The 12167-nt window shown below is 42.4% G+C and overlaps 3 protein-coding genes across 3 annotated transcripts in view; 1 reads left to right on the forward strand and 2 right to left on the reverse strand.

Moving 5' to 3' along the window:
* LOC144980832 (cadherin EGF LAG seven-pass G-type receptor fmi-1-like) overlaps nucleotides 1–2048 on the forward strand; it is a 6641-nt gene extending 4593 nt beyond the window's left edge. Inside the window, exon 3 of the mRNA XM_078928677.1 lies at nucleotides 1–2048. This exon is cut by the window's left edge and continues 730 nt beyond it. Coding sequence (XP_078784803.1) covers nucleotides 1–1991 — 1991 coding nt within the window. The 3' untranslated portion in view covers nucleotides 1992–2048.
* The window catches only part of LOC144980612 (uncharacterized), a gene marked incomplete at its 5' end in the record, with an annotated part of 156398 nt that overhangs the window by 109087 nt on the left and 35144 nt on the right, over nucleotides 1–12167 (reverse strand). The window lies entirely within an intron of this gene.
* The window catches only part of LOC144955932 (beta-galactosidase-1-like protein 2), a 28305-nt gene that overhangs the window by 14258 nt on the left and 1880 nt on the right, over nucleotides 1–12167 (reverse strand). Inside the window, exons 3-5 of the mRNA XM_078886191.1 lie at nucleotides 5773–5955; nucleotides 4161–4394; nucleotides 3243–3326 (exon numbers count right to left, since the gene is read on the reverse strand). Of these exons, the coding sequence (XP_078742317.1) occupies nucleotides 3243–3326; nucleotides 4161–4394; nucleotides 5773–5955 (501 nt within the window). The remainder of the gene's footprint in view (nucleotides 1–3242; nucleotides 3327–4160; nucleotides 4395–5772; nucleotides 5956–12167) is intronic.

The following is a 12167-nucleotide window of genomic DNA, read 5'->3' on the forward strand; positions in this document are numbered from 1 at the left end:
CTCACTTCACAGTACACCCAGGAACAGGAGAAGTCACGGCGACCTCGTCATTTGTCAATGAATCCAGTTACAGCCTCGTAATCAGGGCGAGTGACGTATACGGAAATTATGTTGACGGCACGTTGACACTCAACATCGTCAACATTGCCCCTGAAATAATTTCTCTCCCCGGCGTGGCTGACGTGAGTGAAGCGGCTGTGGATGAGACTTTACTCCATACGATTAACGTCACAGATGCGGATGGAGATGTGATCACGTGTGAAATGACGTCATCCCCCTCAGGTCCATTCATAACAAAATACTTAACAGTAAACGGTGTCTTCTCTACAGGATTGTACCTGGAGGCAAATCCAAGCTTGGATTATTCTGTCGCCAACTCTTATGAACTGAGCGTGACTTGTTCTGATGGCACAGCAAGCGATACGGACATTCTCTACGTTTATGTGACACCAAACAGCGTGCCGAAAATCACAAATTTACAAAACACGACAAGCATTCTATCAACCACACCCTCCTCTACGATAATCTTCACAATTTTATCCACCGATGTTGAGGGAGATGCAACTTATTTCACGTTAGCTTGTCTCGTTGCTTCGCCGTGCCCATTTTCAATTTACTCGGACGGATCCATCGTCCTGACTACGTCACTCGTTTCCACGACGACCAATGGTTACGAGTTAGATATTTCCGTGCGTGATGATTATTCATCTAGTGGAACTCATCGCTTGACAGTTTTCATCACGGATCTAAATACCGTACCAGAATTAAACAACGTGCCCACTACGATACAAATTACGGAAGATACGAGTGTCGGAACGACGGTTTTTGACGTGTCCGTGTACGATGAAGACGGCGATACGTCGCACACATTCACGGCATCATTTAACCCAGCGTCGAGCTCAGCATTGTTTCAGCTCGACCCAACAACAGGAGAGATTGTTTTATCAATGGCATTGAATTACCTAACACAAGCTAACAGCTACGACATCACAATAGAAGTCAATGATGGTCAGAAAACTTCTACAGCCCAGATTTTATCCATAGAAGTCATTGACGTGAACCAAGCACCCGTTTTATATCAGACAAATTATCAAGTCAACGTTGATGAAGGTCCCGCTGGAACGGAAGCTCCTGATCCTGGGTTCAACGTATACGACGCTGATGCCGACCCAATGACTTACTCCTGGGGAGGCGGGAACGATACCAGCGGCTTTTCTATCAACACAACTAACGGAATCGTTTCCTTTACTATTGATTTTGATGCAGACGATACCTCTGCCCAAACTCGATATATCTGGCTCGTAGTGATCGCGGACCCGGACGGACTTTCAGCCACAGCGACCTTGACCTTATCAATACTCGATATCAACGATAACGTACCGGATTTCACGTCAACAAACTACGCAGTTACAATCTATAATACAGCCCAGATAGGCACTTCTATTGTTTCCGCACCCAGTACCGATGCTGATGTACTGGCCGAGAACCGAGAACTCGAATACAGTATTCACAATACCAATATTTTCAGGGTGGATCATGACGGAAACGTCATCGTGTTTGAAGATCTAGAGAGCTACGTTGACACGGTCGAAACATTTTTCTTACGCGTACGAAACCCGGCCTCTAGTTCTTATGACACCGCTTACATTTCTGTATCAATCAAACCCAACGAGGACAACGATGGCTTTTTCGACAGCGGCGCCAATATAGCATGGGTGACGCTCGTCTGCATATTCGGACCGCTTCTTCTGATTGGAGCGATATACCTTGGTTACCTTGGATACCAGAAGTGGGGTTCCAGTGCCGTGACGAAAAGCCCCGTCACACAGGTCGCCCCCTACGATACAAGGATGAAAACGCCGCCACCATATTCGCCTCCGAATAGCCGAGCGTCCTTGGTTACCAGAGGCACAGCAGTAACCCCGAGCGATGTGAAAATTATCAACGAGTCGTGGGAAGGGTGGAAAGCGGACAATAGTTGGAGGACATGAACTCACCTTGGATCTAAATGTTGATATGAGAGGTGGGGTTTTCTTTTTTTATTTTTTATTTTTGGAGGTTTTTAACAAAAATTATTTATTGATTTGCTAAAGGCGAAATTGTCACTTTCTCAAATTAAATTAAATATTACCAAAAGTATGTAATTCAAATTGTGTTGTTTTTTTGGTTTTTTTTTTTAATTGAGCATTTATACAGAGCAATATCAACTAAACGTGCTCAAAGCGCTTTACAAAGGGCTTCAAGCCAACAGGAATATTTAACATTTAGGACGAGACATGACGCCTGTTAGGCGATTTTTCATTTTTTCCGACACAGATAAAACTGTCAACGGCAAGTACTAATTTTACACCTGAATACGTGAGAGCGGTAAAGATCATTTTTGCAAGGACTCAACTATGCATGTTCAGAGCGGGGCTCGAACCCAGGACACTCCGATCCGAAGGCGAGTGCCATAATACTGGATCACATAGTAGGCGCACAATACTAGATTAAGGGGGTGGGTCACAATTTTGAACTTATGATTGAATGACTTTTACATATTTACCTCTTGTAAAATTATAAAGAAAACTGGGTAGTGTAAATGTTGCTGCTCGAAGCTCGAAGAAATAAATAATAACGTGAAGTTGATTGTAAGCTTCAATTTAATTACAAAAACAGATCAAATGAACGTTTCGGGTTTCCCCTTTATCAACAAAACAGGATGAATGAAACACCACAGATGAATGAGCTGATGTGGTAGTGGCGTAGTTAAGATGAATAAATCAAAATTGAAGAAAACTGAAACATTTGAAAGGTGGCTGTAAAGAAGAATTACCAAAACATCTTGGAAAGATAGGAAAAGAAATGAACAAATCGTAGAGACAGTCGACATAATACAGACATTACTCCTGACGTCATCCAGCAATGAAACTTGAATACTATTGTCATATTAGAAGGCATGAAACGATCCAAAAGAAGATAGTGAAGGGCAAAGTAGACGGAAAGCAAGATGGCGGAGGGAGGAGGATAAGCTGGCAGAAAATATCGAAGGGATGGAATCAAAGAAGATCAACGAATGTTGCTACAATCGCCTTTGATGATGATGATGATGATGATGATGATGATGATGATGATGATGATGATGATGATGATGATGATGATGATGATGATGATGATGAAAATGATGATAAAAATTATGACTGAGCTGTTTTTTTTTCATAATTAAAAAGTAAATGATAATTAAAAACTTGGTTATAACTTACTCATTTTCCACTTGGACTGCCATGATGGGACCTCCTTTGGAATATTGTAGATCGACGACAAGCCCAAGGATCCATTTCAGGTACCTGGAGGATATTTATACATAAAATTATACAAAAATATATACCATGAAATAATAGTGCTCAATTTAATGGAAAAGTAAATAAAACATTAAAATTGTATCTAATTTTCTGCAACTTCTACAATACTGTTTCATGCTTCCAAAATATCCAGGAAATGCTGTATGTGTGTGTGTGTATATATATATATATATATATATATATATATGTGTATATATATATATATATATATATAGGTCTAGGGTAGGTCTAGCCGCTCTTCTCTTTATTCTTAGTATTTTATCCGTACCCGACGTCTTTATCCGGAAGACGACAGACGACGGCAGTGCCGGGTCGTTGGAGTCAGTCTCCGGTGTGGGTTATCCCTTAGGCATGTCCATCTGTCTTCATCACACTCACAGTCGCGATTATCTTCGGCTGCAAGGATTGCGACGTGTATGATTGAAGTTGAAGTAGGCAGATAAGATGGACATGACCTAAACGCATAGCATTGTCAGGCTTTAATTCTAAAAAAATTAATTAAAAAATTGAGTTTTATATAGCGCAATATCCACTTAATGTGCTCAAAGCGCTTTACAAGGGGTCCCTGGTCAACAGCAACATTTAACATGTAGGACGGGACATGACGCCTGTTTGCGATATTACAATTTTTCGATTAAAGACAACGCTGTTAAGGGCCAGGTACTCATTTTACACCTGAGTACGGTGAGAAAATGTGAGTAAAGAGCCTTTTTCCAAGGACTCAACTATGCGCCGAGCGCGAGGCTCGAACCCAGGACCTTCCAATCCGAAATCGAGTGTCATATCACTAGACCACATAGCCACACATGGTAGACTTACTTTTCTGCAGCATCCTTGTATCTCTGATAGTTGGACCTTACTTTCATGTCAGGATCGGCAAGAAGCCACGCAGGCAGCCCACCGAAATCCCACTCCGAACATATGTAAGGGCCGGGTCGGAGGATGACCTTGATCTCAAGGTCGGCTGCGATGCCTATGAATTTGCGAATGTCGAGAATTCCGTCAGTTTTGAAAACGCCTTGCTGTTCCTCATGACTATTCCAAGGGACATAACTGTAAAAATATTAAACATTATATTCAGGAAGAGGATGATGATGATGATGATGATGATGATGATGATGATGATGATGATGATGGTGATGATGATGATGATGATGGTGATGATGGTGACGTTGATGATGATGATGATGATGATGATGATGATGATGATGATGATGATGATGGTGATGATGATGGTGATGATGATGATGGTGATGATGATGATGATGATGATGATGATGATGAGATGATGATGATGATGATGATGATGATGGGATGATGATGACGATGATGATGATGATGATGATGATGATGATGATGATGATGATGATGATGATGATGATGATAATGATAACAAAAGAAATATAAAATTGTTTTATGCTTTACTAATTCTAAAGTATAAATAATCAACTAAGCCCCTGACACAAGGAGTTCTGGTTTAACCCTGTGTGCGCATTGTGAAACTGGCAACGATAATCACGGTAGAATCCCACGCTCCAAATAATATGAAAACAAAAATCAATTACAAAAAACTCTCAGCCATATCGAATCATGATAGGAGATCTCGCTACCAAATGATAGCTGAATATGACGTCATATGGAAACGAACCAGGTCCATTTTCAAGCAAGTCAGAAAATGAAAATAAAGTTCCTTTTCTTCATCCCATAGGGGAAAATTGTCTCTAGGGTCTATTCTATATAATGTGCTCAAAGCGCTTTACAAGGGGTTCTTGCCAACAGCAAAACTTAACATATGAGACGAGATATGACACCGGCAGGGCGATATTAGATTTTTTTTTTTTTTTCGACAGAGGCAAAACTGTGAACAACCAGGTATTCCTTTTACACATGAATGCGGTGAGAGAATATTGGTGAAACTCGACTTAGAGCGGGACTCGAACCTGGGACCAATCAGCTATCTATCTATCTATCTATCTACCTATCTATCCATCTATATATCCATAAATCCATCTGCCTATCTATGGGTTTTATTCACCCCTCAGAGAAGTATTGGTTCTCCACCTAATCGTGCCGTGGGGTAATTCGACATAATACCGTAAGGCAGAGCTGCCTATTTGAAATTTCGAGAATTCGTAGTTTCCAAGGGGGGGGGGGGGGGGGGGGGGGGGGTGGGGGGGGGGGAGGGAATAGAAAAAAAATCACTTTAAATAGCTTGAGAAATAAATAATTTGCCCTCAGCATGATCCATAACTGCTCCAAAGTCCTGAATGTAGGAACTAAGCTTTCCTTTTTAATAAGATTTATTGAGTCAAAGAATCGAAAGTTGTTCTGTCGCTGGAGCCAAAAATTCAAATTCGTATTTCTACGTATTTTTAGTAGTACTGGGCAGGTCTGCCGTAAGGTGACAAATGAATATCACGAGACAACATACGTTTCGATGGTGTTAAGACCACACGCCTTGGCCTTCTCGAGTCTGTCTCGCCAGTACTCTGGTACAACCCGGAAGTAATGAATGGCTCCACTGAAAATGTGGAAGGGTGATCCGTTCAACTCGAACCGGCCATTTTTGCAGGTAAGCGATGACATCTCTGGGAATGAAGGAAGAGAATTAGGCCTGATGAGCGTTGAGCACAGAATTTCATTAAACTTCAAAAAACGCCTCAGACTCGTGTAAATAAAATAAAAATAAATAAATAAATATATAAATAAGAAAATTTAATACAGAGCATTTTCACGGATTTACCATGCTCTATGCTCTTAACAATGTTTCATTTATTTCCCCAACAAGCCACATGGAACATACTTTCATTTCATACAGTGCTAGTCGATTGTTAGGCGTCCTTTTTGTACTAACCAGCAACATCCGTCACTGCCTATAACCTGAGTCGAGTGGGAAATGTGTGTTAAGTGCCTTACCCTATCACACAATGTCCGGGCAGGGCTTCCATAATGTCACAGCACTTTTATATTTACTTTATCTTTTAGCGTTATGGAATTTAACTTAGATGCAATGCCCTATAAATGGGAATGAATTAAGGTATTTTTGTAACTGACAGTATCAAGGGGTCCCGATAGCTCAGTTGGTAGAGCACTCGCTTCAAACACAAAGGGACCAAGATCAATCCCGGGTGAAGTCGAGGTTTTTTGTTTTTTTTAAAAATAATTTCAAAAACAATTTGCTGAGTCAGTTGACGTTTAGGACTCCTGCCGACGACTGTGTTTCCCATCAGTTTCGATATTGCAAGTGATGGAAACTATTATGTTTCATCAGGTTATAGTATCTCTAAATTGGGTTGAAGGGAAGAGGGGGGGGGGGGGGGAGTCGTTGGGTACACCCCCCCCCCCCCAATATGCCTTGTCCTTGTACTAACACTCTTACAACATCCGTCACTCCCCATAGCTCCATTCACACCTGAGTCGAGTGGGTAATGTATGTTAAGGGCCTTACCCAGTGATACAACAAGGAGTTTGAAACCGACTATGCAAGGGATTAACGGAAATTTTAAATTTCGAGGCGTACCTGATCTTTGCCGGACCCTTGTCGTATAGGTGGGTAAAAAGAATCTCAAGACACATTTTTACTGTATTTGTTTTTTATTGACTTTATGAAACCTTGATTTGGCTATGAATTTTTTTTTTCCCCCTTAAAATTGATAATTTATATTGTAAAGTGCCCAGAGCTTGTGTTTTACATAAATGTGTATTATTATTATTATTATTATTATTATTATTATTATTATTATTATTATTATTATTATTATTATTATTATTACTATTATTACTATTATTATTATTATTATTATTATTATTATTATTATTATTATTATTATTATTATTATTATTATTATTATTATTATTATTATTATTATTATTATTATTGTCGTATAGGTGGGTGTAAATCTGATTTGAGGGCTGTGATTTGTTACACGATCAGCAATAGGAGGCACTGGGTGGTAGCGAATCGGCTTCGGTCGAGAACCTGCCTAGTAACGTTAGTAACGACAAAATCGCTTCATCAGTGGGGACTTTCCACTAGTGCCGCGCTGAAGACCGGTCTGGACCGCGGTCCCACGGTCTTTTAGCTGTGAACCGAAGACCGGTCCCATAGGGGAAGACCGGCGGCGGTCCTCACTTCTTATCACCTTTCAACTAGTGCCGCGCTGAAGACCGATCTGGACCGCGGTCCCACGGTCTTTTAGCTGTGAACCGAAGACCGGTCCCATAGGGGAAGACCGGCGGCGGTCCTCACTTCTTATCACCTTTCAACTAGTGCGGGGCGGTCCTTGGCAAGCTTAAGGACCACGGTCCTACGGTCTCGCGCCATAGCCTACTACTTCCCCAGCGATTCGTTGCTTCGGTTGCCTATCTTCCACCAATCACCACCCATCCCACTTAATTAATCGCACCCACCCCCTTTGCCATACACTAAACGACACAGACGACCATACAGGCAGACGACCACCAACATCCACTCCGCAAACCGCCCTTTCGTGTGTGAGATGGGGGGAACAGGAGGCGCACGCCTTGGACGATTCCATTATACGGGGTAAATTTCAAAATTTACTACACCATAATGATCGCAATGACAATGATCTATGGTGAAGGCATGACCCCTCTTCTCTAATGGGTTATTGTTTGAAATGTATGTGACTACTAAAGATGTGTGTGTGTGTGTTTGTGCGCGCGCGCGTGTGTGTGTGTGTGTGTGTGTGTCGAACCTAGCAAGTAGCAAATCCGATTTTTCGTTTTCTTTTGTCCATCTCTTGTCACCACTCCTTTCTATCGCAGTGTTGTCATTTAAAATAATACAATAATATTAAAATTTCGTTTGGTGTTTTTACTAATCAAATAATATGAGTTTCATTAGTTTCTTCCTTCCAAAAAAAACCAGTTATAACGTCTGAATTTTAAAAAAGTCCAATAGAATATTTGGGGACCCGATAGCTCAGTTGATAGAGCACTCTCTTTATACGCAAAGGGCCAGAGATCGATCCCGGGTGCAGTCGAGTTTTTTTCTGAATCCCTGTCTGCTCAGCAATGAATGGGTAGCTGAGTTTGTTAGATCTGGCGAAAAGTCACCATCGACCCCTCTTATTACCTCATCCACCCCTCTTATTATAACTTCACGTCTCTCTCTTACTCTTCAATGCTCGCTGCCCTCTAATGTGTGTGTGGGGGGGGGGGAGGGGGGGGGTAGGAGTTGCGTGTGTGTATCAACGCCACGAACAACTCGATCAACGCCTTGGGCGATGCCATTATCTCCGTTAATGGGGATAAATTTCAAATTTTATTAAATTATCGAAGTAACAATGAAGTACGGTGAGCAAATAAAGAAGGCATCACCCCTCTTCTCTAATTAGGTTACAATTTGAAATGAGTGTGACTACTCCGTGTGTTTTACTCCTGTAGACCACGGTTTTCATCGTGTAGCGGTCTTTAACGGTTCAAGAATGAACGATCTCACGGTCTCAAAGGTCAAACCGGTTCGAATTTCCAACAGTCTCTCAGGAATGTTCAATGTCGAAAAGGACCGGTCCTAGGACCGGTCCTTGCGGTCTTCATTTCCAAGGACCGTAGGACCGTGGTCCTTAAGCTTGCCAAGGACCGCCCCGCACTACTTTCAACTAGTGCGGGGCGGTCCTTGGCAAGCTTAAGGACCACGGTCCTACGGTCTCGCGCCATAGCCTACTACTTCCCCAGCGATTCGTTGCTTCGGTTGCCTATCTTCCACCAATCACCACCCATCCCACTTAATTAATCGCACCACCCCCCTTTGCCATACACTAAACGACACAGACGACCATACAGGCAGACGACCACCAACATCCACTCCGCAAACCGCCCTTTCGTGTGGGAGATGGGGGGAACAGGAGGCGCACGCCTTGGACGATTCCATTATACGGGGTAAATTTCAAAATTTACTACACCATAATGATCGCAATGACAATGATCTATGGTGAAGGCATGACCCCTCTTCTCTAATGGGTTATTGTTTGAAATGTATGTGACTACTAAAGATGTGTGTGTGTGTTTGTGGGCGCGGTGTGTGTGTGTGTGTGTGTGTGTGTCGAACCTAGCAAGTAGCAAATCCGATTTTTCGTTTTCTTTTGTCCATCTCTTGTCACCACTCCTTTCTATCGCAGTGTTGTCATTTAAAATAATACAATAATATTAAAATTTCGTTTGTGTTTTTACTAATCAAATAATATGAGTTTCATTAGTTTCTTCCTTCCAAAAAAAACCAGTTATAACGTCTGAATTTTAAAAAGTCCAATAGAATATTTGGGGACCCCGATAGCTCAGTTGATAGAGCACTCTCTTTATACGCAAAGGGCCAGAGATCGATCCCGGGTGCAGTCGAGTTTTTTCTGAATCCCTGTCTACTCAGCAATGAATGGGTAGCTGAGTTTGTTAGATCTGGCGAAAAGTCACCATCGACCCCTCTTATTACCTCATCCACCCCCTCTTATTATAACTTCACGTCTCTCTCTTACTCTTCAATGCTCGCTGCCCTCTAAGTGTGTGTGTGTGGGGGGGGGGGGAGGGGGGGGGTAGGAGTTGCGTGTGTGTATCAACGCCACGAACAACTCGATCAACGCCTTGGGCGATGCCATTATCTCCGTTAATGGGGATAAATTTCAAATTTTATTAAATTATCGAAGTAACAATGAAGTACGGTGAGCAAATAAAGAAGGCATCACCCCTCTTCTCTAATTAGGTTACAATTTGAAATGAGTGTGACTACTCCGTGTGTTTTACTCCTGTAGACCACGGTTTTCATCGTGTAGCGGTCTTTAACGGTTCAAGAATGAACGATCCACGGTCTCAAAGGTCAAACCGGTTCGAATTTCCAACAGTCTCTCAGGAATGTTCAATGTCGAAAAGGACCGGTCCTAGGACCGGTCCTTGCGGTCTTCATTTCCCAAGGACCGTAGGACCGTGGTCCTTAAGCTTGCCAAGGACCGCCCCGCACTACTTTCAACTGGCCAATAATGACCCGGGTCGTACGGCCCGAATACCCCAGCGATTGTTGAACGGTTGTTTTCACAATCACACCTCCGCTTTTGCGACGGCCACCTTTGCGATAATAATGCGAGATCGATGTCATACAAGCAGACTGACACCATATGAAACGCTTATAGGGTGAGATGGGAAAGAGGGGCACGTTGGACGTCCATTATACGTGTAAAATTCAATTACTACACAAATGATCGCAATGACAAACTATGGGAAGCATGACCCGTCTTCTCTAATGTATATTATTTTATCTGATGTGTGTGTTGTCAGCAGATTGGGGTGTGTCGAACCTACAAGTGAATCCGATGTACTCTTTCCATCTATTCCATTCCTTTCTATCGCAGGCATTAAATAATCGAAAAAAAACGTGGCTAATCAATAACTTGTTCTAGCTTCCTCCAAAAAACCCATTTCTCTGATTAAGTCCATAGAATAAGGCGATACACAATTTAAAGTCCACTTTTAATACCAACCAAAATCGATACATGGTGCAGTAGAACAAGCTGACGTCTACACAATGATGGATAGTATGAGATTGGAAAGTAATCACCTTATTCCTTCACCCTCTATTATAATACCATTAATCCTCTAAGAGTAAGTTGTTACACAACCACAACATCGACAACGGCATTGCATGCATTATCTCCGTATGATAAGATCAAATATAATACGAAGTAATGCGCTGTGGCAATAAAGAAGCATCACACTCATCCGAATATAGGTACCAAGACAAAGATACCGTGTGTTACTCATTGAACGTTTTTAGTCGTGTTGTTACGGTTTAGTCAGAATAACTCCACGGTCTGGCAAAACGTCAATAACAGTCTCTCAGGAATGTTCAATGTCGAAAAGGACCGGTCCTAGGACCGGTCCTTGCGGTCTTCATTTCCCAAGGACCGTAGGACCGTGGTCCTTAAGCTTGCCAAGGACCGCCCCGCACTACTTTCCACCTGGCCAATACATATACCCGTGGTGGTAACGAGCCCGAAACCGCAGAGCATCTAGTTGAACGGTGTGTTGTGACGAAGCTTCCGGGCGGGTTTGCGACGGTGCACGAGTGCGGTAAATAATTTGCTGATTGGGTCGATGGTCATAACATAGCAGTATGAGCACCATTAGAAGCTGCTGTTATAGGGAATGAGATTAGCGGAAGAGTAGCGTCCCTTGATTGGACGTCACCCATAGTCTGTGACGTCACCGGTCGCGAGGACGAGAGACGCATGCGCACAACCAACATGACGTTGTCTCTCTAATAACTTTTCCGCCGGTGACGTCACAGACTATGGGTGACGTCCAATCAAGGGACGCTACTCTTCCGCTATTCTCATTCCCTATACGACTAATATCGAAAACTAGCGCCACCAGATCCACCTTGCTTCGAGCTGCCCCAAAACTCCACCTCTCTCGTAGGCACTAAGGTAAGGCATGACCACAATGAAAGTCTCACAATTTTCAATACACACAAAATTATAGCAATGGTGGTATGAAACAAGCTGCGGGTACACATAGAAAGTAAGAGATGGTAGTAATACATTCATTTTCGACAGTAGCAAGTTAACAAATCCATATAAGTAAGTAGTACACAAACACACATGGGCGCCAACTGGCATTCAGTTGTCATTAAGTGTCCGTGTAAGCCGACGAGCACATATAGATAGTATGCGCTTGGCAACGAAGCTCATAACAGTGCCATCCGGAAGTATAACGGACCAACACACAAAACCGTGTGTAACCATGAACTTTTATAGTGTAGTTGTTACAGTTTAGTCAGAATCACTCACAAACGCGGATGGCAAAATACAATAACAA

The sequence above is a fragment of the Berghia stephanieae genome, chromosome 10 (assembly GCF_034508935.2).
Source record: "Berghia stephanieae isolate SIO BIC M18660-M18661 chromosome 10, UCSD_Bste_1.3, whole genome shotgun sequence".
Classification (NCBI taxonomy): Eukaryota; Metazoa; Mollusca; class Gastropoda; order Nudibranchia; family Aeolidiidae; genus Berghia; species Berghia stephanieae.